Here is a 25,332-nt window from a genome sequence, read left to right as displayed (position 1 = left end):
ATATAGGAGAAATATAAAGAAAGCTTTTGAAAAAACTATAATCAATTATTTCTAATGGATTTCGAGTGAATTCAGAGTTCTAATAGCGCGACCACTGTCGAACACCAACTTAATACCACTTATTTTTACCAAAAGTGCAAATGTTTCTAACTTGCACTTAAAAATTTTCAAGCTATAGGGCAAATTACAACGACTTGTTAATAAATAGACAAATAAAGTATCACGTGACGTAATTAAATCGTGAAGCTGAACGCATGATGTACACCTTTCCCTAGAACTTTAAGTACTGACAGAGGTACTGATTGAGTCGACAAGTCGACTGCCATGGTCGACTGCGACAAATCTGCTCATCCCCTTCCACGTCTCTTAGCAATGTGCACAGTTTCTCGGTTTACTTCATGCGTTTGGCAACGTGTTTACTGTTCTCTCTTAAAGTATTTTCTAAAAAGTAATTTTTGTAAAGACTTAAATCATGATCTACAAGTTAAGTCAGTAAAAGGACTTAAATCAATATATAATTACCTTCAAGCCAAGACAACCAGAATTCAATTTAAGTACCTTTTTTAAATGTTAATATTAATTTTCTTGTATTACCAATTAGCGGATTTCTTACTAAGTATCATAATATTAATTTATTGTAGGTACTGATGAGACTAAAACCACATAAAATAAAACGGTTAATTTTCAGAACAACTACAAACACAAAACTATGTTTTTTTTATAAAATTTAACCGATTTTGTATTACTTTATATGTATCCATTATAATTATAAGATATCATCGAATACATGTCTATTAAAATGGGAGAGATATATTTCTTTCGTTCGTCTTTGGGGCTACATAACGGAGTCGGGTATTCACTTGAAAGACAACAGACTCACTACTCACGCGTAATACGACAAATAGTCATAACCGGTTCCGAAAAACTAACGTTTTACTTGCTACTGGTATTGAGCATTTTTTTTCTGCTGCTTGGCTGCCGCCGAACTCAATTAAAACGAAATAACTAATAATAAAACTCACTTAAAAAGAAATACTGCTGTTAAACACTCACTTAAAACGGTTAACTCGCTTTAAACGAAATATCTAATAAATAAGAAATACTGCTGTTAAACATTTATCAAAAAGATATATAAAAATCTGACTTAAGCTTGATGCAGCTTAAGTCAAATGAATTTAATGACTTAAGTCTTTTCTAAAAAGACAAAGTCAAAGACTTAAATCCAATGAGGTTATAAGGGGGGGAGGCGACATAAGCTATCGAGAAATGTACCCAGTTACGCCATATTGGTGCTGGCAATTTTGACAGTTCATTTTTTGAGGTTAAGTGCGTTGCTGCGAGTGTTTTTTTAATTTTCCAAGACTATTTTGGTGTTTTTATTTGAATATTTAGACTTTCCGAACATGTCTTCGTGTGCTGTATGTAGTTGTTGCAGTCGACAACGTGTAGAGAAGAAATCCACTGAAATTGCATTTCACAGGTAAGTGTAAACATAATACAGGACCTGATTAAATTATTTTGGTATTTTCCATTTAACTAGTTATGCGTTTATTAATTAAATATTAAGTGTTTCTATATTGACAAAGTATACTATATAATTGTTTAGTTATTTAATACTTTGTTAGAGGCAGTTAAGTAATTAAAACATGTCTCGACTTCTATTCTTGTAAAAAAAATTCTTAACAATATCTGTTATTTTTAACTAATATACTTTTTTTGACAGGAAATGCTATTTTGCTAGACCAAATTTAAAAGTTTTGTTTTAAAAACGGTTTATTTTTCTATTTTTACACTAAGATTTTGTAGTTAAAATTTATTTACATTCTTTTTTAGCATCTGCTAGCATATACTATATAAACTTTGTGCTTTCATTTTTAGATAAATATTATAAAATCAACAAAGTAAATTTACTTTTTGCAGATAAAGTCTTAACGACTTATATTTATTATTTTAATAAAATTTTATATCAGAACATTTTAAATTTAGTACGTAGTATATAAATTTTGCTCTCTTTAATAAAATTTTTATCAAATAAATATTATATTAAATCTGATTTTTAGGTTCCCAAAAATCCCATCCGTCGAGAAGCTTGGGTGAAGTTTGTGAACAGAAGAAACTGGCAAGCTACATCAGGTAGTGTTCTATGCTCGAAACATTTTTCTGACAGCTGTTTTGACAGAACATCTCAATAAAATATCTCAAATAAATAATAATTTCCTAAGATTCCTAAATTTTAATGATTATCAAAATGTTAATTATGGTAAATCAGTAATCATGTTTAATTATTTTCCGTTTTTTTTTCTAATTTTTTTTAAAAATGTTAAGGTTATTATTGTTAGATACATCAATAAAAACAAGGCAATTAGTTTTAAGACATACTACCAACAAAACAGTGTTATTTAGTGAGCAATAAAATTTAATTTATTTAATGTGTATTATTTTTTTGTGTTTCCTCCTTAAATATACATAGTATATAATCATTAAAATTAATCTTGTAATTTATATTTTTGAAAAAATTGTAGGTTTTGTAGTTATTTTGATTAATTAATTTTTTATCTAAAAAAGTTGAGGTCATTATATTGTGTAAAATAAAATTTTTCAAAGAAGTATCTGTAATCCGGCCCTGCTAATGCCGCGATATTGGTGCTGGCTTAGGCCACGCCTAGTGTTACCATTTTTCGCAAGCACTTTAAATGCTCATAGCGTCTCCCTGTATATAACCTCATTGCTTAAATCATTTGAACTTTATGTTGAGTTTGACTTAGACATAAATAATTTTGATTTTAGAAATGACTTGAGACTTAAAACTGACTTGTTGCAGCTCTGGGCCTAAGATACTTAATTAATAATATAGGAACATACTTACCTACAGAATTTTCTATGTATTTCTATAATATGAACTGATCTCAGATACACCCTAAAACGCATATTTAAAGATGACGTAACGTTGAACGATCGCTGAACAGACAGTATATGTTTTATGTGACACTGAACATACGGCTTTTAGTTCTTTAGCGGTGAAAAAAAATCAGATAATTCAATCTGTGAGGAATATGAACGACAAAAAGATATATTTGTAAATACTATTCACATAAAAATGTTGTACTTACTGTAGAGTGTTTTCACCGTCATTAAACGCATCATCGTTTAAACCGCTGTATACATCAATATACTGACTTCTTAAATGCTGCATTTGATACTGTGTATAACTCTAAAATAAACGAATAATAGTAAAATAAATAAAAAAATATCATACTACTTTGATTATAAAGAACATAGTATTAAAATTTAATAGATATGTGTATAACATTGCAAATGAGAAGAAAAAAATCGGACAAGTACGATTCGGATTCGCCTACCGGGGGTACCTTATAAAGTCTGTATTTTTATTTTTAGTATAGATTTCAGATTTTTCCCTACAGTTGTAGTATAAGACGGTGTTACTTGCCAAATTACATTGTTCTAGGCCAACGGAAAATAACCTATAAATTTTGATTCCCTTGATAGTGTCGAAATATACGTTGTTTTAAGGCATAAGCGGTCGTATCTTTTTTTTACGTTAACCTCGAAGTTCGATTTTTTCACAGCTTCAAGGGACCGTAGACCTGAGTAATCTGAGTATATGGTTTTAATCTCAACTCGATGTATCCAGAGATCTCGTTCTCGAGATCCCAAGACCCCAAGATATAAGACAGGGAAGAACTTTTGAGGTACGGAATCCTAAAAATTAAGTAAAAACTAAATAAACTAACTTGTTGCTGCATTGCACTGCACTGTGGAAGTTCATCATCATTAAATTCGTCGCTGTCTTCCATAGCAACATTTGGATTAACACCAGCCTAAGAAAGAAAGTGTCAAAATAATTAGTATATAATATTATACAATGAATGTGATATAAGAAACAATAATATTTATAAAGAATTCTTAAATACCAATAACTTTTGTTGTTCCAAATTAACTTGTGATAAAGTTGTCTCTTTAAAAGTTTCTAAATCCTGCGCAGTGTCTGGTTTCAAGTCTTTCAAGTATTGACCTATGGACGTCGATGAACATAACTCTATAATATTATTCATGATACTGATTAAATGTCCCATGTACCCTTGTCTAATGCCTTTTCCTTCAGCTCTGAAATATACGTTGTGTGATGTATTACATCATCTAATTCATTTGATAATGCCTAATACTTACTGTTGCTCATCATTGTTTTTCCAAGCTTTTAATATCCTTTCTATTAGATTACAATCCTTTAGCAACTAAAAATAATGAAGTTAAAAAATATTATAATTCGAGGTCTAACAATATTTCTTTTATTATGAATAATAATTAATCTTCATATAATTTTATGGCACCCGTATTTTTTTCATTTTCTCCAATTTTATCTAAATTCTCCAAAAACAATTATCCAAAATCTGAAAATTTAAATTCGGAAAACTAGCGATTCTGACGCCTCGCGTAAACAAGTATCACACATTGGCCACAGAGGGCATTAAATTGAATAGATTTCTGTTGCCAGTCTACACATGACAGATTAATATATAATATCATAATAATATAAAAATATCATATAAATAATATCAAGCGAGATCAATGACTAAAGAATACAAGGACATGTAACGCTCATATACTGTCCTTCATTCACGCAGTTTTGCAGCTCTGAACTGTTCAAGAACGCGATACTCTCACTCCATTCAATTGAGTCATAAAGTTCAGAAATGTTCCGCGCCACATGGAGCGTGGTCTATCGCGCACAGCTCCTTTCAGAACCGTTTTCGAGTAGCCCAGAGCGTAAAGCTCTGGAACTTGAAATTCGCGAATGGAGGACAGCAAGGACTTCCGTTCGGTCTGTCGTCGAGGCAGCATCGTATGTTGTCTGATGGCTGATTGTTCGGGAGTCCAAGTTGTTATTCTGAAGATACAATTGTAATCGTTTTATAAAAGTCTATTATTTTTTGGTGCAAAAGTGTTAAATTGAGTTCGTGTCTCATTCAGATACATATTTTTGTGAAATACATTTAAAGAAAATCTTTTTCACGTTGTCACGGGGGTAACCAGGCCCTATGTAGCCGGATGCTACCAGCGTGGGAGAAGAGAAGGTCAGATTGATAATATTTTTAAAGACAACCTTTTTTCACGTTGTCACGGGGGTAACCAGGCCCTATGTAGCCGGACGCTACCAGCGTGGGAGAAGCTTTCGGATTGATATAAGAATGTTTTTGTTAAATTGAAAAACTATACAAATATTCAAGAGAAACGACTTTGAGTCGGACGCTTTTACGAGCTTCTCTTGTTTTAGATTGAAGAAGAAAAAAAGGATAGATATTCTATCACCCGGCCGGATAGTCCTGGAGCTGTGGCCGTAAAACTAAATTGAAATTGAAATTGAGGACAGCAATATACGGGCTGCAGCAGAATTTACGTTAGACGCCATTTTTTGGAGCCTACGAATGAGTCACCACCTCGTCAACAACGACAATTTTAGCGATATTTAATAATTTGTTGTGTGTAGTGAACTTTGTGTAAACTTTATTACAATGGTGATGTGTTCAGCTTTCAAGTGTAAAAGCCGCAACGATAAAAAAGAGCCAGGAGCTGCTATTCATAAGTAAATAAACAAACCACTCCACGTCTTTAGCGTTTTCTTATTGAATTTGGTAATTATTTTTCTGATACTATATGTACTTGATATGTGCTATACGTCGATACTAGTTTTGTACCTTTTGTTAACATTAATACGTTTTTTTTCGTAATTAATTAGTATGATGCCACCGCCTACACCATAGGCGTAGTCAAAACATTTATCATAAATATAAATATCCCTTCAAGTAGCTAAGTTAACAAAAATATATGGCCACGTCACTGAATGGTAACAATTTGGGCTTGGGTGTTATATGTCCTTGTATTCTTTAGTCATTGAGCGAGAATAATATTTAACCTCAATTCTCATTTCGGCGATCACCACGCGATTTTGATTTCCATGATTTTGATTTCTTGAAGTGATTTTATTTTTCTCTTGTGATTTAACAAATAATTTAATATCTGAAGTAAAACTACGTAAAACTAGGATAACGCAGAATTAGGAACGCGATCAGAATATTATTCTTTAGTGTCGCTCTTTGTTACTTCTCCTGTAACCTTACTTTAAGGTGACATCATAATTTTTAGGCGTTTGTTTAAATATGGCATTTGATTTGCTGTTTATGCTTTAATTATACCATTGATGAACGGGTTCTTTCATTTTAAATATATCTTCTCATTATTTTGAATTAAAATTTATTAAAAAAATCAATAAGTTTAACTACAGTTAAACACTGGACTATGTAAAATTGCTCATAATAACAAAATACATTTAAATTATTATTATCTTTTCATAATCAATAAAAATATAAACTTAATCAAAGAGTTTTATGAAAGAAATAGAATTTTGTCTCTCATCATAAAAACCATGCCTGGGGTCAAAACTTTTTGATCATATTATATATATATATATATATATATATATATATATATATATATATATATATATATATATATAAATGTAACAATACAACATAGAATATATAAAATATGAATAATATGGACACATATAATTAAATTGTATTTTATCATTATAAAAAATTAGTAATTTAATAAAAATTCATGTACATAATATGGTTTACCTAAGGGTTTGCCTAAACTGATCTCAGACTGTATCCACAGAATACAACAAACAATTCCCCAAAGCAGAAGTATTGTAGAAATACAGAACGATCAACAATGATTGAAATAGTTGGTTATAATGGTTGTTGCTCGTTTCTTGGCAATTAATTTAAAAAAATCGAATTTTTAACGGCTGTTCTATATACTTCATTATAAATCATCAACCTTATTAACAATTAAACTCGAAAATTATGACATACACAACAAGAAATAATAAAATATATTAGTATAACAAATCTTTGGTGTAATCTGTACTTACGTGTTTGCAAAAGTTTGAAGGTATGGTTTCATTAGATTCAATAGTTGTTGAAACCTTTAATGCACTTATAATAGATATCTCCACCTGAGTGTGTAAAAAGTTGTTCCATGGGTATTGAAAAAACAAATCCAATAATAATGGAAATGTCGAAAGTGATATAAACTCATCGTACAATTTTGTATAATTTGAAGGGATAATCGTTGAAATAAGTTTTACAACTTGTAGTCTTGTGTTGCCCAAAGGGGGATCCAACTGTCCCGCAGTTGTTAGTATGGAAGATTGCTATAATGAATTAAAATTGTAATATTTAATAGCACAGTTCTAGTACTATCACCTACTTTAGGAGGATTTAGTAGCAATTCGTGAAAATCTTTTAATCTTGTACAAATCGTTTCAGTTGTGTTGAAAACTATTCTCTGTTTTTGTTCCATATCCATGAGATCCTCGTTAATATTTGGGTTATAAGTTCCGACAGCGCTATATTTGGCAATGCTATAAAGTTATAAATTGATAATTACAAAATATTTTTCTCGTTATTTAAACAACTTTTTTATAATTTTGGTAGTTTAGTTAAGTTAACAAAATATTATTTTTACAAACAACCTTTGTAGAATCTTCTTTAGATAGCCAAAAGCTATTAATATTCTTTCAGTAAGTCTATACCCTCCACTAGTTATTCTTAAGCTGGATTACTAAACTCGGCACTTGAAGTTCAGTTGAGGTGCAGCTGAGGTTCAAAATATTCAACACTATTAAATGAACGCGAGCATTTATAAAGTCGGGTTGTCGAACAGTAGGCAGTTCGTTTTATGCTCAATGGAGTTCAGAGATGGTCAATGTTTAAGAGCTCGAACTCACTGACGACCAGGTAGCAACAACCTGGCCGTCGCGTCGGCTGGCCGGATGTATTGCGTACATAGCTGCGGCCAGATGAACGACCAATTTCGGCAGGGCTGTCAGATCTAACGATTTTTTACGTTATACCAATTAGAAAATTTTGTTTTCAGAAATGTTAATATATCCGAGTTAACTAAAAAGCGAAGTTCCTATTCATGAACTTATTAAATGTTCTTATATTAAATAAAGTAATGTATTTCTTCAAAGTCATACCGAGCGAAAATCACAAAAGAACTACGATATGCGGAGACAAAACTGAATAGAATATTTTTGAAGCAATTTGGCCCGTCTGGCCGTCACATAGTGTTGCATCAGATATAAAAATAATAAATAAACACATTATATCAATAGACAAAAATAGTATTGTTCCTAAGAATTGAAAACAAATGATTTATTTATGACTTATTTATATAGCAAAATAAAAACACTAAATCACCACAATACACCAAAACACTTTTACTTTTACACTGGACGCGTGTTTCGCTAACCATGTTATTATTTATTTATATTTATAGTTATATATATTTTTATTTATTATATTATTTATTATTTAATTACAGGCAATTAGATGCATATGAAAGCATCAGAATTAATAAATGTAAAGATAGTATGAACAGAGTCAACGGTCCAATTCCTTCAAGTTCTTTGTCCCTACTACTCTAGTGGCGGAAATCTAACTGTTACGCTCAGTGGGCTCTGACTCGGTTGGCTAGATTTTGCCACGCCCACTCGGTGCCCACTGGGCGAGTATATAAACGCTCAACTTGTAGATTGTACTTTAGTCTATAATCATCTGCTGATGATGCTAACATGGTTAGCGAAACACGCGTCCAGTGTAAAAGTAAAAGTGTTTTGGTGTATTGTGGTGATTTAGTGTTTTTATTTTGCTGTGTAACACCAAAGGTTCCAAGCCTCAACTGTAATCTTATTTATATACATAAATATTTAATTTTTTAACTCTATTTCTTGGTATTTGTGTTAGTACAGGGTATCGAATTAGTTCTAGTAAAAATATAGTCTAAAGGGCCCTGTTTGAAAAACATTAAATTAAATATAATATATAAAATACAGTTCCCCCTTGTACATCAGTACAATACAACTAAAAAAACTAATTTAATCCAAAAAATAACAAGTGGTTGTAGAAAAACTTTAAATATGATTTTTTTATTTTTTAACATCGAAACTCGAAGGTATAATAACAAGTATCATACCAACCATAAATAGAGTATGTCATATAAAAATGTTTTGAATTTTTACTAGAATCGACCATTCATAAAAAAGGGACTAGATTTAAGTTTCCCTTTGATCCAGTCTGTATATTATTTCTTTGGATTTTCTACACGTGTGCAAAAACTACACTAAAACACTATCTTAATATAAGATATTGTGAAAATAAAAAAAAAATAAAATATTTTGCGTTGAATTTGAGGGATTTCATCTGAAAAATTATTAATTTGGAAGAAAACCGGCAACAAGCGGCAGAAAATAATATTTTAGTGCAGTCTACTGGGCGCAACGGCCAGGACGTTAGTGTGCGCTGTATAATTTGATTTAATGGTTTTAGAACCTGGCCGTCAGTGTGTTCGAGCTCTAAGTCGGCAGTTCGCGACCGTTCACGACGTTCGGCAGTTGGAAAGGCAGCCAATAAGCAAGCGCCTGTCGACCACGTGAAGTACAGAAAAGAGAGGCGGCGCCGATGCATTGGAAAATTACTCTTATTATTGTTATATTATTTTCTGTGTATATATATTTATATTTTGTGCATGCTTGGATTAATATATTTGAACTTTGAAAAATATCAGAAGTATTTTTCAATCGAAAGAAAAACGTTCGAAATATTGACTATTCCAAACCATGACCATGCAAATATGGATTCAGGCAGTTCGACGCAACCAGTGAGTAAACAAAGTGGCCATTATATAATCAAAAAATTAAATAGACATATACTATGATTAATATTAATAATATAATTCTTTTTAATTAACTAGTGCTTAAAATTATTATGGATGTTCTCTAAAATTATAATTATGTATCTTGCAGTCTGGATAGCCCTAGTTATGTCCCAACTAGCAAAATCGGTGCATAAAACTATGATTGCTACCATAGTTGAAGCAGCCGGCGTGTTATTACTAATCCAAAAAGTTATATTAACTTGAGTAATAAATTATAATACACCTTAGACCTTCTGAAGATATCAAAAGATTTATATTTTTATATTTTTTTGGAAATTTCTCAAATTGCACTAATACTTTTCAAATAATATTATAACAAATTTTATGTATTCGCTATTTAAACCCGTGCATTTGTTTAGTCGGCTGTTTACGGTATTTTCAGATGGTGGAAGCACTGGCGGAGAATGCACCAAGCCAATACACAATACACAATGTTTTCAAGGAGTGTAACATCCGCATTAAACGAGGAACTCCTATGTTATAATTTTTCATCTCCTTTTACTTGAATGAAATTTGATTGTAAAATATGTTCATAAAAACAACAAATTTAACAAGTTTACTTAAAAAGCTTCAAAGACTTATGAGGGATACAAATATGAGAAATACAAAAAATATTAAATTTACCTTGTTTGGTTAACATCCAATATAGCGAGGAGCACTTGTATGCCGCCAATTATAGAACTCTCACACTTTTCCCCACTAAATATTTGGCTTAGTAACAAACCCACCGTGTCAGGCCTAAAAATATTTAAACATAAAAAACATATAGCATAATAGATAATTTTTTTAAATAACACTCACGACTCCAATGTATTAAGTAGAGGATCGGGATCTACACGTTCAGTACTATTGAATCTCTGATTATCACGGGCGATCCTGATAAAATCACAAAAAAGTTGAGCAACATTATCATGTCTTTCTTTTTCTATTTTCGGATTCAGTAACGATACCAGCTGCTGAATTATTCTTTGACTATCTAACCACTAAAATAGCACAAAATATTTAAAAGTATCCTGTCCAAAAAATATACAGGGTGGCGCACCTCATTCGCCTCGGTTGATTATACGAAAACGGAAAGATGTAGAAACAAAATATTTTATGGGTATATGTAGGGAGGTAATGTGCACAATTTACAATTATTTTGAAATGTACAGGGTGTTTCAGAACTAAGATCCATACCAAAGTTATATTTTTTCTTATGGAACACCCGGTATATTATTTCATTTTTGGATTCTTGGGCCCAAAAAAGGCATTTATTATAAGTGTTAAATATGTTTAAAATCTTTGGTTTTTGAGATATTAAAAGATATTTAAATTTGCATGCTACAATAAAATAGATTATTAACACCCTGTACATTACTTTTCAGAATTAATTCTTGTGCTGACTTTTATGCCAGAGAAATAAACTTTATACTGAAAAATGTTATTCCTTCCTAAAATGTATACAAGGGTATCAAAAATTGCTGGTCTATTTTAAATATTTATTTTACATAAAAACTTCGTTATTTCAAATGCAACACTATGTATTTTTTAAATAAGTCGAAGCAGATTTAAATGCTCTTTCAAACTATATTAGGGTTTCCTATACCTATCTGGCTCAGATCTTGAATAAAAAACGATTTTTTAATAAAATTGTAATCAAGATGGCTAGTGTTGTCATGGCAAGTTTCTAGTGACAGTTAGTAGCTATTTTCAAAATCGAAATTAGTTTACGGACTTAGTTAAATTTATACCAGTTTACTTTTATTTAATTTACCTACAATAGTTTAATAAATAATATTTATTAAATATGTGTTTATTATTCTATCAAGAAAAACGAAGAAGTAGTTCTTTGAATTATTTTAGGATGACTTGAATGTATGGATTTTCTATAAAAGCGCCAATTACGGCAAATTCATTTTCTTCACTTTCAACAACAGGTTTCTGCCTAATAGGTTTTTCATAAACCACACTACCAGCTCTTCGAAATAGGACAAGAAGTTTTTCAAAGAAACGCTTATCAGCATAAGCCCTTGAGGCCAAGAAGCAATTTTCCTCACAAAATAATATCACTAGTAACATATGTATTCGTTCCGCCATCAGATACTGCTTTATTTTTATTGATAAAATAATGAATACTTACTTATTAAACTATAGTAGGTAAATTTAAGTAAACTGTTATAAATTATAAATAAATAGTCCATAAACTAATGACTTTGAAAATAGTTACTAACTGTCACTGGAAAATTGTCATGGCGACACCAGCCATCTTGATTACAATTTTATTTAAAAATCGCTTTTTATTCAAAATCTGAGCTAGATAGGTATAGGACACCCTAATATAGTTTAAAAGGGCATTTGAATCTACATCAATTTATTTAAAAAAATACGGGGTGTTGCATTTGAAATAACAAAGTTTTTATATAAAATATATCCCTAAAATAGATCAGCAACTTTTGATAGCCCTGTATAAATTTAACGAACCAATACCATTTTTCAGTAAAGTTTATTTTCTACCTTTAAAGTCAGCATAAGAATTAATTCTGAAAAGTAATGTACAGGATGTTAACAGTCTATTCTATTGTAGAATGCATATTTAAATATCTCGAAAACTAAAGATTTTAAACATATTTAATACTTATAATAAATGGCTTTTTTTGGGCGCAAGAATCCAAAAATGAAATAAAATACCGGGTGTTCCATAAGAAAAAATATAACTTTGGTATGGATCTTAGTTCTGAAACACCCTGTACATTTCAAAATAATTTGAAATTGTGCACATTATCTCCTTACACATACCCATAAAATAGTTTGTTTCTACATCTTTCCGTTTTCGTATAATCAACCGAGGCGAATGAGGTGCGCCACCCTGTATAAACCTAATTTACATTAATTTATAAGTATTCCGTAATTCCGTATACGAGTCAACAAGTCAATTTCGTCTGAATAAACGAAAGATGATTACTTCTATAAAATAAGTTTACTGCAAGGACCTTAATTGTTTTTTAAAAATTGGTATAAATTCAGTTACAACCACCGACACGTAATTAGTAAAGATCAAATACAACGATGAAAGGACTTGCACTTTGTAATTGTACATACTATGCTTGTATATATATTTTTAAAGTAGATCAACCTAAGACGTTTATGGACTAAGACTACTAGATGGCAGGACAGGTTTCCCTACAGAAAAATATTATTTGTTACTCTGAATTTTGAAGCTACCAATAAAAACAGAGAAAATCAAAATCGATAATTTTCGGACTGTGCCAATTGGTTACTAATCGACCAGATACTTTTTGTCTATTAGATATGCTATAAAAGCTGGCAATTATACAATTCGACCATTGTAAATACCCGACAAATTCTTCAAGACCGACAAGGCCGATGCTTCTCAATGATAAGAAATAAAAATGTTTGTTTTGATAATTTTCGAGGTATTTTTTCTTTCTGAATGCACATTTTAAAGTATTTTATATTCTTTGTCCCCTTGGCCTATTATCCTGGTCGCACGTATGGAAGTTCTGTTTCTTCTAGTTTTAGAAAATGTTCTTATTTCTTTTTTCTTTGTAGTTGTAGTGTAAAATTAGATTAATTTATTAAGTTTAATTATAGTGTTTAGTGTAGCATGTTAGTGTAGTCTACCAAAAATAGTTTAGTAGTGTTTTTATAGTTTATTTTGTAGTTAAGTAGTAGGCGAAGGGATAATTTTGTTATTTTTTCTTTTTGTTTGATAAATTAGTAAGTTTGATAATGTGTTCAGTGTAGAATCCAAGAATAAGTAGTTGTGTAGTGTTTTTAAGAGATTATATTCGTTTATTTTGTAGTTGAGTGAAGGGGTATTTGGGTATTTCTTCTTTTTGTTTTTCTTGTAATAATTGTAGTAGTTCTATTAAGTATTGTGATAGATACACTATATATTCCTTCAACTTCGTTGAAAAGTGCGTCATCATATAATCTTGGTTTTCTGGTAGCAGAATATACGAAAAAAAATTTGATCAAATTTTTTTTCATGTGTCATACTGAAAGTCATGTTGGAACCACCCTATTGATGCGCGACTATCTAAATTTAACTTTTCTAACATGTCTTGAAAACCGTTCTCCAAAAAACGTAAATAACGTTCACCGGTCAACGTATCCTGGAAAATGTATGGCCAAGAAAAGTTGAACCAATAATCCTACACGCTTTTCTTCATTTAAAAAATTTGTTTAAGCAAGTTGCAATTTTTTGAACATTTAATGAAGAATGTAAAAAGTTTTATGTTTTCAAAAAAAAAAATATAGTAAAATTCGTAAAACACTCAATTTAGAATAAAATAATCTAAGAATGAAATGATTCTTTTATAAACCTGCATTAAATCAAATTAAAGTAGGTATGTAACTTTTTCTAAATATTAATTAACAGTAATTAGCATTATCATAAATTATAAAAAATGTACCAAGATATCGAAATAATAATTTCTTTGTTAATACGGTTAAGAATTTTTTAAATAACAGGCAAAAATAATCCACAATCTACAATAAAATAAAAGTTTCGTTTAAATTTCTTAATGATCACTATTAAAGATGTAGAAACCCGGGCTATATTATTACATTACTCTGACGAAAATAACGAAAATAATCGATATTTTTGACTCCGCCCCGAAAGATTCACGATTTGTCCTCCAGCTGGCAGCACATTTTGTCGAGCCGGTTGAGCAACTTAAAGAATATATAAACAAGGATACTATCGATACCAAATAAACTTTCAGTTACGTCATCGAGGGCACGATTATTAAATGCCATTGTTGCCATCTATGAACATATTCTACCTCGGGCTGACTAAATGGAATTTAAACTTCCCGCTGGCGATTCAGGTCGTAGCTCTGCTGTAAAAATATCAAGTTGTCATAATTATTTACTGATATTTTTATTAGTTTTAACAGTTTAGTTTTGTATTACGAGTTTCTTGTTTAAGCGAATTGGGTTGTGATATTTTACACTTAAAATTGTGTATTAGCAGACCATGCAGTCGAAAATTGATAGATTTTAGAATAGCTTGTAGTGCTAAGTCAAGATGTCGAAACAGCTTAACAGCCGTTGCAAAAGGCTAATTGCATTCTTGGTAGAATATTTCGAACGGGAACACGATAATAATGGCCCTTTATGTCCCTTAAGTGCTGTCAGGGAGGTGTGTTTCGTTGATGTAAATAATAACTGTTTATATGTTAATAATTAATTCGTTTTTGTTTCCTAAAATATTTTGATTAAAATATAATATCAAAAAGTTGGCAACGCTGTACCGGTCGAGCTTAATCACGTGACTAAAAGTTTATTTGGTATGATCTGCACTGTTTAGAACCTAGACAGTTTTCTAAGTTAACTAAAGATGACAGTTAATTTTGACATTTGATATATGTTGACAAGCGCCTACTACGATTCTGTATATAAAATATAAAAGACAACCCTTATATAATGCAAATGATGCTTAAAGTTACTCACATTTAAAATGTTCTGTCGTTTCTCAACTCCTTCTACTTGCGTCATTAATTTGAGCATGAGATCCATTATAGCAGAGGTTCCTAGGTGCTTAATCAAAAGTGGCAAAAATGTGTCCCTAGCTTTTAAAAAATCTAGGACCTGTAAGCAAGTGAACTGATTGGACAACCAGTTCTAGGGTACAAGGAAAAAATAGGTTTTGTGTAAGGTTGGGAGAAGTGTAATTACCGTATTAACGGTTTTAAAAAAATTGAAATTTAAAAAAGTTATATTAAAAGAAATAAAGAATTGAAAAGTTTAATTTTTAGAAATATTATAAAATAGAAATAATTTTGACGAATGTAAATGTTGTTACATGAATTTTTAAAAAATAACATAATTTAAGAAGGGATATTAAGGAACGGTAAGAAGGACAGAAAGGAGGGAAGGAAGAAAAAATCGAGTTATATTTTATACACTACTAATCAATTTTTTACACACAATATGGAAAGCTTATGAAAAGGAATGAATAAGCGAGAAGACAACACAAACATTTATGAGAGAAAACGCTACATAAATAAAACAGTAACACATATATACCGATTTGGTCATTTTAGAAGTGTGGTCTGGATTTTAACGTGTATGACAGAGAATAATATAAAAGACCGGTTGACAAAATCAAAAGCGGCATACAGTGTTGCCGGTTTTTTACGTTTGTAGGAAAATTTGTGCAGAAAAAAATTAACTATTTTAAAATGTATACATCATGTACACTACTGAAATGAAGATAATATATCTAAGCTAAATATAATTTATTACTGTAGTAAAATGAATGCAACATTTTCCATAAACGCCTACTTGTGCGGTTTGAACTTTTGATGCAAAATCCGGCAATACCGCATAGAAGAAATGTATCAACCCAACTTTTATCTCTTTAATACATTTGATTTTCCATTAAATTGTCTACACTCCTAAAATGACCAAATCGGTATAATATAATGCTCAATATGCTACAATTAATATTAATATGTCATTGACTACTTCAAATATATTATAAAATTGAAAAAAAAAGAAAAAAAATTATTGTGAGTATTGTCGAGAAGATATATATGTATAGTAAACGCCACGAATGTTTGGGAGTGATTCATCGGTCGCTACCATGTGAACTAATCTGTTCAAGGTCACATAAAACTGAATTCCAGTGCTGTGGTGTTTCAAGTCATATAATAATCAATATATAATCTGTTGTAATTTGTTGTTTTAACTGTCAAAGTCTTGTCAAAACATATATTTGGTTATATGTAAATATAAACTGGAATGCACCATTGGTCGCACTGCAAGCACACCAATGGACTGACGCACAAAAACGAATGAATCAAAGAAACGCGATATAGTATCGTCTTTGTCAATCATGCTAACATTTTAGAATAAGTAGGAGGAACGCAGGCATATGATTAGACCGGCCCTTTAAAAACCTACGTCTGCGGTAAAAATGTACGTCTTTAATGTAAAAATGATAGCGCGCGTGTCGATTCTAACTTCATCAAGCGATGAATCACTCCCAAACATTCGTGGCGTTTACTATAGTTGTTATTTATCGTTTTGATGTCAATAGTTGATCAATTTATTCTGGGTCTAAACACCCGAAAGGATATTAACAATAATTATTAATATTAATTTTAAAGTCAATTGATAAATCATATTATATAAAAATTCACCTTTCCACATTTACTGATATATGATGTAAACAAGTTGCCGCCTTTCATACTACGCGGAGGCTCCAAAAAAACGAAAGTTAGTATTGAAATAAAAGTTTGTGAGCATATGTAGGTTAATTTAGAATATTTATATTAGATTTAATAGAGACTTCCATAGGGCGTTACCAAAAAATTTACGCATCAAAGTTGTGTGTTTTGTAACGGAACATTCTATATTAATTGATTTTCGGATTCTAAAATGTAAAGTTTCGCCATATTTAACATTTTCTAAAAATGAAGAACAAATTTTAAATTTCAATAGAAACTACCTAAATAGGAATTTACCCGGTATAGCCTAATATGTAGTTAAAATTACTATTGTACCAGGTGGCCAACTAAGAATGGACGCTGGCTGTATCTTAGAACTTTGGGAAAAGAACTGTATTAAGTAAATCGACGAAGAGAAATCGCTGGAAATTATTTTCAAGTTTCAAAAGGGTCCGCTAGGGGACGCATCTGTGATGGTTAATCAGAAAACAGGATTTTTCTCTCGTGAAATATGTTAAAAACCTTACATTTTAGGCATATGCTTCTTTAATGAAACTCCCATTTTTTTCTAGAATTCGAAAATTAATTAATATCCTTCATTAATATATTCTATTACTAAAAAAACTATTTTGATGCGTTTTTTGACACTCTGTAGAACTCTATATATTTTTATAAAATGCTCTCAATTAACCTATATCCTTCCTATATACATATATGCCCCCAAAATTTGATTTCGATATAAACTACTGTACTCATAGACTTAAAATAAAATATAGACTGAGCATCTCATTCATAAATAGCTGGAACATGCGGTGGGACAATGTCTTGTTATTGTATTAGGTTATAACGAGTGCGACACGAGCGATAGATAGGTTGTCTCTGTCGTAACGGTCGTTTCCTGACGACTCTGACGAGAAACACAACACTGTCTTTCGTTTCTCAAGTATACCTGAACTCTCCGTATCATAGCCGGGTAATTTTTTTATTTTAATGAAGCTATTATTAAATTAAAAATATATCGTATTTAAACTTTTTTATATTTTATTAAGATTTAAGACAGGTTCTTTTAAATAAAAGTTTAGAAAAAACGTCTTAGAGTCCAAAACGGATAAAAATAATAAACTACACGTTGTAGAAGAAATTTTATAATCGACATTACGTAATTTTTGAAATTAGTAATAAATTATTAATTTTAGTCAAACATTTACAACCCCTAATATTAATCAAAACAGGATCTATTCTACAGATATAATAGAATCGGCGACAGGGAGAGAAAAAAAAATATGATTGTTGTAATTTATTTTCTGGTTAAGTGATGTCTTATTATGTAAATTAGAAAAAACATAAATCTGTTCCATTAAAGCAAGGAAGGTGATAGGAAGTGGATAAAATGAAAACTACATTTATTTAACTCGGTACTGTCTTTATTATACCGGGTGCGTCCCAAAAGTGGCTCATCACCATAATTTTTTTATATTTTCAAATAAAAAAACAAGATTTAGTATGTTAGTATATGACATAAATTAGGATTGATTGACGCATTTAATTGTTTTTGGTCACTTCCTGTTTCACCGGAAATGACTATAACTTTTAATTTTTAAACGGCACCCTCGGTATATTTCAACTTTGTTCGATAGAAAATGACACTCTGAATAGAATGACATATCATATGTCGACATTTGACATTTTCGCATATGGTTTAACTGTAATTGTAACACGCGGTTCATAACGACAATTTGACTCGAAATACCAAGTCTGTGGTATCAATATATTCATAAAAAATGCTTTTTCCAAATATGCTAATGAGTCACCCTTGTTCCATTTGAAAAATTGACATATGTATGATTAAAAATACGATTTGTACATATTTTAACCGGCCTGGACAAGACACGAAACCCATTAGACGATCAAAACTATTTTTCCAAGGCTTCTTGATTAAAACTTAGTGTTTTTAACAACACCATGGCACCCTGGATTGAAATTTAAAATACGATTTGTTTTAAGCGACAATGTCAAAAGTTGACATATGCTATGTCATTCTATTCAGAGTGTCATTTTTTATCGAATAAAGTAGCAATATACCGAGGGTGCCTTTAAAAATCAAAAGATGTAATCATTTCGGTGAAACAGGAAAAGACCAAAAATAAACGAATACGTCAATAAATCCTAATTTATGTCACATACCTACTAACATACAAATCTGTTTTTTTTATCTGAAAAAATAAAAAAGTTGAGCCACTTTTGAAACCCGGTATATTAAAAAATATTGTTTCATAATGTAATATCATTTTAAAATTCTTGTATGTTATTTTAGATTCTGAAGATAATTTTAGAATAAACCGGAATATATTTTTAATAAAAACATTATTAATTATTAACAGGGTTATAATTATGATTTTGTTACAATGTAAGTAAGTAAATAATGTAATGGAAGAGAAAAAAATCAGATTTTACATTTTACTAAAATATTATCTAAATAAGCGCCTTTCTACAACAACGCCACTGACTCCCAATGGGTAAATTGAGAGTTGCCTACCAATCGAAAGTCGTTTCAAGACTTAAATGGATTATTTAAGTCAAATTTCTTGCAAATTTGGCACTGGCGAACCATATTTTATAGTTCTTGAACAGAAAAAGTCAATAAAATAAACACTTAAGGACTACAAGCTAAGAAAATGCGTTAATACAGCCGGGGACATAGCGGCAACAAAGCTTTACCGCACACGTGCGACGCGTACTACAAGGTAATAAATGAATGAAAAGGCTCCCCCGCCTCTAATCGGTGTTGTCATATTGTAAAGAACTTATCCTTTTTAAACAGTATCCGACTTATAATTTAGTAGTATAAGGACTATTTAATACATCTATGGAATATTAAAACCTACTTTATTAAAATGTAGTATTAATATCTCAATATATGTGTATAACAAGAAAAAAAATATTGATAATATTAAAGATAACAACATGACAGCATAGGCTGGATGAGGAAGGCTCGGTCGACTGTACCCAGAAGTAAACATGTGTACAAAAAAGATTGTTTGACCGCGTTGAGATGTAAATAGTATAGTCTATATTTTATTTAAGTCTATGACTGTACTCCTTGGAGGCGCTCCCTTTATGAACCAGATTTTATTCATATCTAATGATAGATTTAAATAAGCTTTTAAAAGTAGCTATTCTTAACTAATTCAAGTAGGTAAAATATATTATAAATAGCTGTATACATAATGTAATAACTGTAGCAAAGGATATATTTTAACCATTTAAAAATATGTATTTCAAAAAAGAATAAGACAGAGTTTGAAAATAAATTGAATAATCTCAAACTGTATTTTCTGTTGAAGATAAATGTACCAGTAGCAATTTTAATTTAATTATTGATCCTACATAGATAAAAAAACAATAATATAAGTGGAAAAAGACTGTTGAAACGAACAAAGAAAATGTTTGTCTTCGAGAGCAAGCTGATTCAAGAAAAAAAAATATTATCAAAGAAAGTACTGCCAAACCACTGATACATTTACCTGACCATTATAAGACTCACAAAGTAAACAAAAATAATGAATGCTTTTAAAAATGAATAAACATATTTGTCTAAATAAAAACTGACTTACGATGAAAATAATGCCAAAAACTCACCTGCTCAGTCTTTTTAGCAATAAGGGCACCCATTATTTTACTAACGTATGAAGCTAAAAGTGGATTTAGTGGAGCCTCATTCTCCAAAAATGTGTATAACTTTTCTAGCAGCCTAAAAGCAAATTTTGACTTAAACAGGGAGTGTAAAATAATTTGGCCACAAATGGTAATTTTATTTATTATTGAGTTATTGCAAAAAGGTTTTTCAAATAAATTTCAGCATACACAATATCAAAAAAAAGTCATTTTGACATATATCATGGTGTCAAATGACAAAAATCTTCTATACATACATAGGTATGTAAAAAGTGGGATTAGGTAACAAAATATTTGAAAAACGTAAAAAAAAATTATTCAAAATTTGATCTTCCGTCTAATAAATTGAAAAATATAAATAAAATAAAATTAATATATACTGCAGTATGTCCCCGGATTGTCTTTACAAGAGGAAAAACTTTGTTATTATTGGCATTGAGAAAAATGCATTCTTCATAAAAAAATTTGCTTGTTCTAAAATGGCTAAGCCCCTTTATACTTTTCCAAATTTCCATACCGTTTTAGAGAAAATTAAAAAAAAACATGAAAATATATAGTCTAAGAGCTATAGTCTATAAAATGAATAACTTTGAATTTTGACCGTTATTTTTTACCAACATGGCAAATATAAAATCCCTCTATCCAAAAAGTTACTGATATTCTTTAAAATGAGTACCTGAACGAATCAGATAGGTAACTCATTATACTTTCGTGAAATAGAAAAGGAAAATAATAAAACAAGTGACAGTTCTTCCTCTTCTTGGAAAAATCAACACCAAATGTCATAATTGACAAAAGTAAAATGTCATCAGCCTTTGACATTTCTAAATATCAGACCAATGCCGTCTCTAATAGAACAGCCTCGGAGAGAGATTTATGACGTCACGCTAGTTAGATACCACGGATTAATAAATATGTTGTCGAATACATGGAAAACATAATTATTCCTCGTATTTTTGGTTTGTATTTTAAAATTGATATAGTTTACATTAAATATACATAATATACAGTTAATAAATACAATATATATATATATATATATATATATATATATATATATATATATATATATATATATATATATATATATATATATACCTACTTATAGTAATAAATACTTTAGCAAATAAACTATGAACCATACAAATGCAGCAAAGGTTTTATACTATACAAATAATGAATATACAAGATAATGCGTAAAATGTAAAATATATTTTAAATTTTGGGGTTTTGAAAGTCGATCTAATTTAACAAAAAACATTCAATATCTACTAATAGTGATATATTATTATTTGCACTCACAAAAATATTTTGCAAGCATCAATATTCGAAAAATTATATTTGCAAATAATACAATATCATAGAAAAAAAGGCGTCAGCGATGACTATGCTATAAAGATCGCTCTCATTTTATATGTAAAATTATTCCAAATTTTTTGATTTTCTTGGGATTTAGATTCGGAAAAAACGCTGATTAAGTTTTCATTTGGTTTTTCATTATTTTTTTTGGTTTAAAAAAAACGTTATAGCTAATGTTTATAGCCTTCATCAGTGTTGTGTCATATGAAAAAAATAGTGTCGAATATAATCCAAAAATTACATATACGAGGAATAATTATGTTTTCCATGTATTCTACAACATAATTAATCCGTAGTATCTAACTAGCGTGACGTCATCAGGGTTCGGAAAACTACATGTTACTTTTAAAAACGACATAAACTACATTACATGTCGTTAATGTAGTTTATGTAACCTATGTATGTAACTTTCAAATATCAAAGGTTTGAGGTGAGGTTATAATAAGTTGAAGCTTTAGAAAACACATAACGTATTTAAGAAAACGGCTTTAAATATAATCATTCACATCATATTATTTACAGTTCGTCTGCTGGATCTGTGTCTATGAAAGGAATGCGGACAAAAAACATTTAAATAAACAGCAATATATTTTATACGTCGACTTGACGAGTACGTCACCGCAAATCGCTCCGCCCACTCATTTTATTGGCTACTTGCAAATTTGTCGAATTTTTATTGATGGGATGCGTCGTCTAATTTTTTACGAAAAACATCGAGAAAATATCGTTTCCCCTCTCACGGATACCCCGTAGCCTCAGAACGGACAGACGTACTGTAGACCCCTCATACAAAGGAAAATTATTCATAATATCAATACATATTTTAACGTAGTTTTCTTGTAGTTAATGAACGGAAAAAGAGGTAGTTTTTGAAGAAAAACTACACGTAGTTAATCAGGTAAATTACGTCTCAATTAACTACTTCCGAACCCTGGACGTCATAAATCTCGCTCCGAGACTGTTCTATTAGAGACGGCATTGCGTCAGCATGGCCGCAAGTTGCTGACCTAATAAAACTTACAGTAGAAAAGCCCGCGGGAACTGTCAAATTCAAAGTTATTCGTTTCACAGACTATAGCAACGTTTTCGAGAAAGTATTTTAAGACGTCTGGCTCTTTGATATATCTTTTATTATGCTCTCTGGAACAGCTTACAGGCCGTCTGGCTGCCGATACACGTTGCGTTCACTACTGCGCATCCAAAGAAGATCCTATATTTTTTACTTAGCGCTTTAAATTATAGTTTGAATAAAAACCGAGTAAGTCTCCTTTAGCTCGGCGCGTAGAGCTTTCGCCTATGAAGCGAAGGTCAGTGGTTCGATACCCCCCAGCCGGTATCGAAAAACGGTGCAACTTTTTTTTTTTCGTTTATATTCTGATAGTAAAGTATTAAATATTTGCTTTTTTTATCACCAGAATGGATGGCGTTTATGGGTTTATGATCCGTAGTGTATATAAGTAGAATTTGATACTTTCATTTGTTTTGAAGGATTATTGTGGTAATTAATTATTAGTTAGCTTTAGGATGGTCTGACTGCCGCGCCGGTAGTTTGCGTTCACTACTGCGCATCACATGGGTACAGGGTGTCTCATTTTCGTGCGTTTTTTGGGATTTCTCGTTTATGAGTGGAGATACACTGATGCGTTTTTTTTTCACATTACTTTGTTAGTTTTTTATGTAATTAAATATTCTACCCATAGATTTGCGCATTTTCTACACATTAACATTAATCAATTTTGTTTAAAAAGTGTTATTATTTTATTTTATTTAATTTAACCAGATAATTTTGTATCCCATCGTTATCTTAACAAACTGAACTGAAAATAAACTTGTGTAGCTTTTAGATAACAATCTGTTAAAAAAAGTATTATTAAAATGATTATTAAAATAAACAACAGCTGAAAAAAATATTTTGAAGAAAGACAGGCAGAAATTACGTTAATAAAGCATTAAAATGTTAATTTTTATATATATAGAGGATCTTCTTTGGATGCGCAGTAGTGAACGCAACGTGTATCACCAGCCAGACGGCGTGCACGCTGTTCCAGAGAGCATAATAAAAGATATATCAAAGAGCCAGACGTCTTAAAATACTTGTCTTCCCGACGTTGCTAGCTCTCGTACATAGTTTAGGCGGTTTAGGTCCTAAAAATCAAAACGCGTTTCTATGGTAATATAATTTCTTTTTCATTCTTTGATAGATTATTATTGACAGAATCTTAATTAACATCGTATGCTTTAGTCATATGTTTTACTTTTTTAAATGCTAAAGAAACACAAAATTTATTTAGTTGAATGCTATGGTAAGGGTGATAATAGTTATCGGAAGATTTGATACTTTAACAACATCAAAAAATATGACGTTAATCAAAATTAAATATAACGATCTATCAAAGAATGAAATCGAAATTACATTATCATAGAAACGCCTTTTGATTTTTAGGACTTTTTGGAAAAGTATAAACGGAATTAACCATTTTAGAACAAGCAAATATGTTTCCTCTTGTAAAGACAATCCGTGGACATACTGTATACTGTATATAAAATTCTTTCAATCTTTCTTTGATTTATGTACCAATCTTCATAAATATACAAGGGATTCTCTTGGCACACCTTATATATTCATAGATATATTTATAGTGGATAAACTTTTTTCAAACTTCACAAAAGTTCCATATTATTTTTTGTGATGTGATTGACATTATAAAAAGGTCATGTTAACGCCTCGGCATAAAAGTAAAGCACTTTTACATCTAAGCACAAAAGTACAAAAATACATTATACTGATATTAAGATTCAAATTCAATGTGAAGAATTAGTAATAATATTAAAGACTAGTATAACCATTGTTGCCCAATATATGTATAATTACTTACAAGGTATTACTTTTATATTATTTGCGACATTTAAAATTGTTTCAAAAATTATTTGAGATGTCTAAAAAAAGTAGCATGTTCTATTAAAAATGTACTTTTGTGCCTCGGCCTCGAACATCAAACGTACAGTCTCGCCACCAAAAGTATCATTTTTACTCCTAATAAAAAATATACTATAATTGAATATAACAAACAAAAAAAGTGTAGATCTTTTTATATCTGTCTATGATATAAAAATCACTTTTTCTATATTATAGATACTTCTTTTATTAATATATTAACTATATATATTATTATATTATGTCTTTATATTTCCCATACATAATATTTATTGAACATACAATTATTTTTAGAATAACTTCAAATTTGAATGAAGAATATAATTTTTTTTGTCAATTTATACAGGAAAAACATTATATAAATATTTGTTTTTGTTC

The 25,332-nt window shown here is 30.3% G+C and overlaps 1 protein-coding gene across 3 annotated transcripts in view; it reads right to left on the bottom strand.

Annotated features, from left to right (window-relative positions):
* Positions 1 to 25,332, bottom strand: part of LOC115879958 (serine/threonine-protein phosphatase 6 regulatory subunit 3) — a 38,728-nt gene that overhangs the window by 12,079 nt on the left and 1,317 nt on the right. For 2 of the 3 annotated variants that reach the window (XM_030897023.1, XM_030897022.1), the window contains exons 5-14: positions 20,625 to 20,736; positions 15,265 to 15,435; positions 10,606 to 10,787; positions 10,429 to 10,542; positions 7,294 to 7,447; positions 6,956 to 7,237; positions 4,189 to 4,253; positions 3,933 to 4,125; positions 3,753 to 3,839; positions 3,111 to 3,211 (exon numbers count right to left, since the gene is read on the bottom strand). In XM_030897023.1, the coding sequence (XP_030752883.1) occupies positions 3,111 to 3,211; positions 3,753 to 3,839; positions 3,933 to 4,125; positions 4,189 to 4,253; positions 6,956 to 7,237; positions 7,294 to 7,447; positions 10,429 to 10,542; positions 10,606 to 10,787; positions 15,265 to 15,435; positions 20,625 to 20,736 (1,461 nt within the window). The remainder of the gene's footprint in view (positions 1 to 3,110; positions 3,212 to 3,752; positions 3,840 to 3,932; positions 4,126 to 4,188; positions 4,254 to 6,955; positions 7,238 to 7,293; positions 7,448 to 10,428; positions 10,543 to 10,605; positions 10,788 to 15,264; positions 15,436 to 20,624; positions 20,737 to 25,332) is intronic. The other variant, XM_030897024.1, reaches the window with a different exon arrangement.

This window comes from Sitophilus oryzae, unplaced genomic scaffold, assembly GCF_002938485.1.
Source record: "Sitophilus oryzae breed Bouriz unplaced genomic scaffold, Soryzae_2.0 scaffold_1590_pilon_pilon, whole genome shotgun sequence".
In the NCBI taxonomy this organism is placed as follows: domain Eukaryota; kingdom Metazoa; phylum Arthropoda; class Insecta; order Coleoptera; family Curculionidae; genus Sitophilus; species Sitophilus oryzae.
This window is presented reverse-complemented; position numbering and strand designations above follow the sequence as displayed.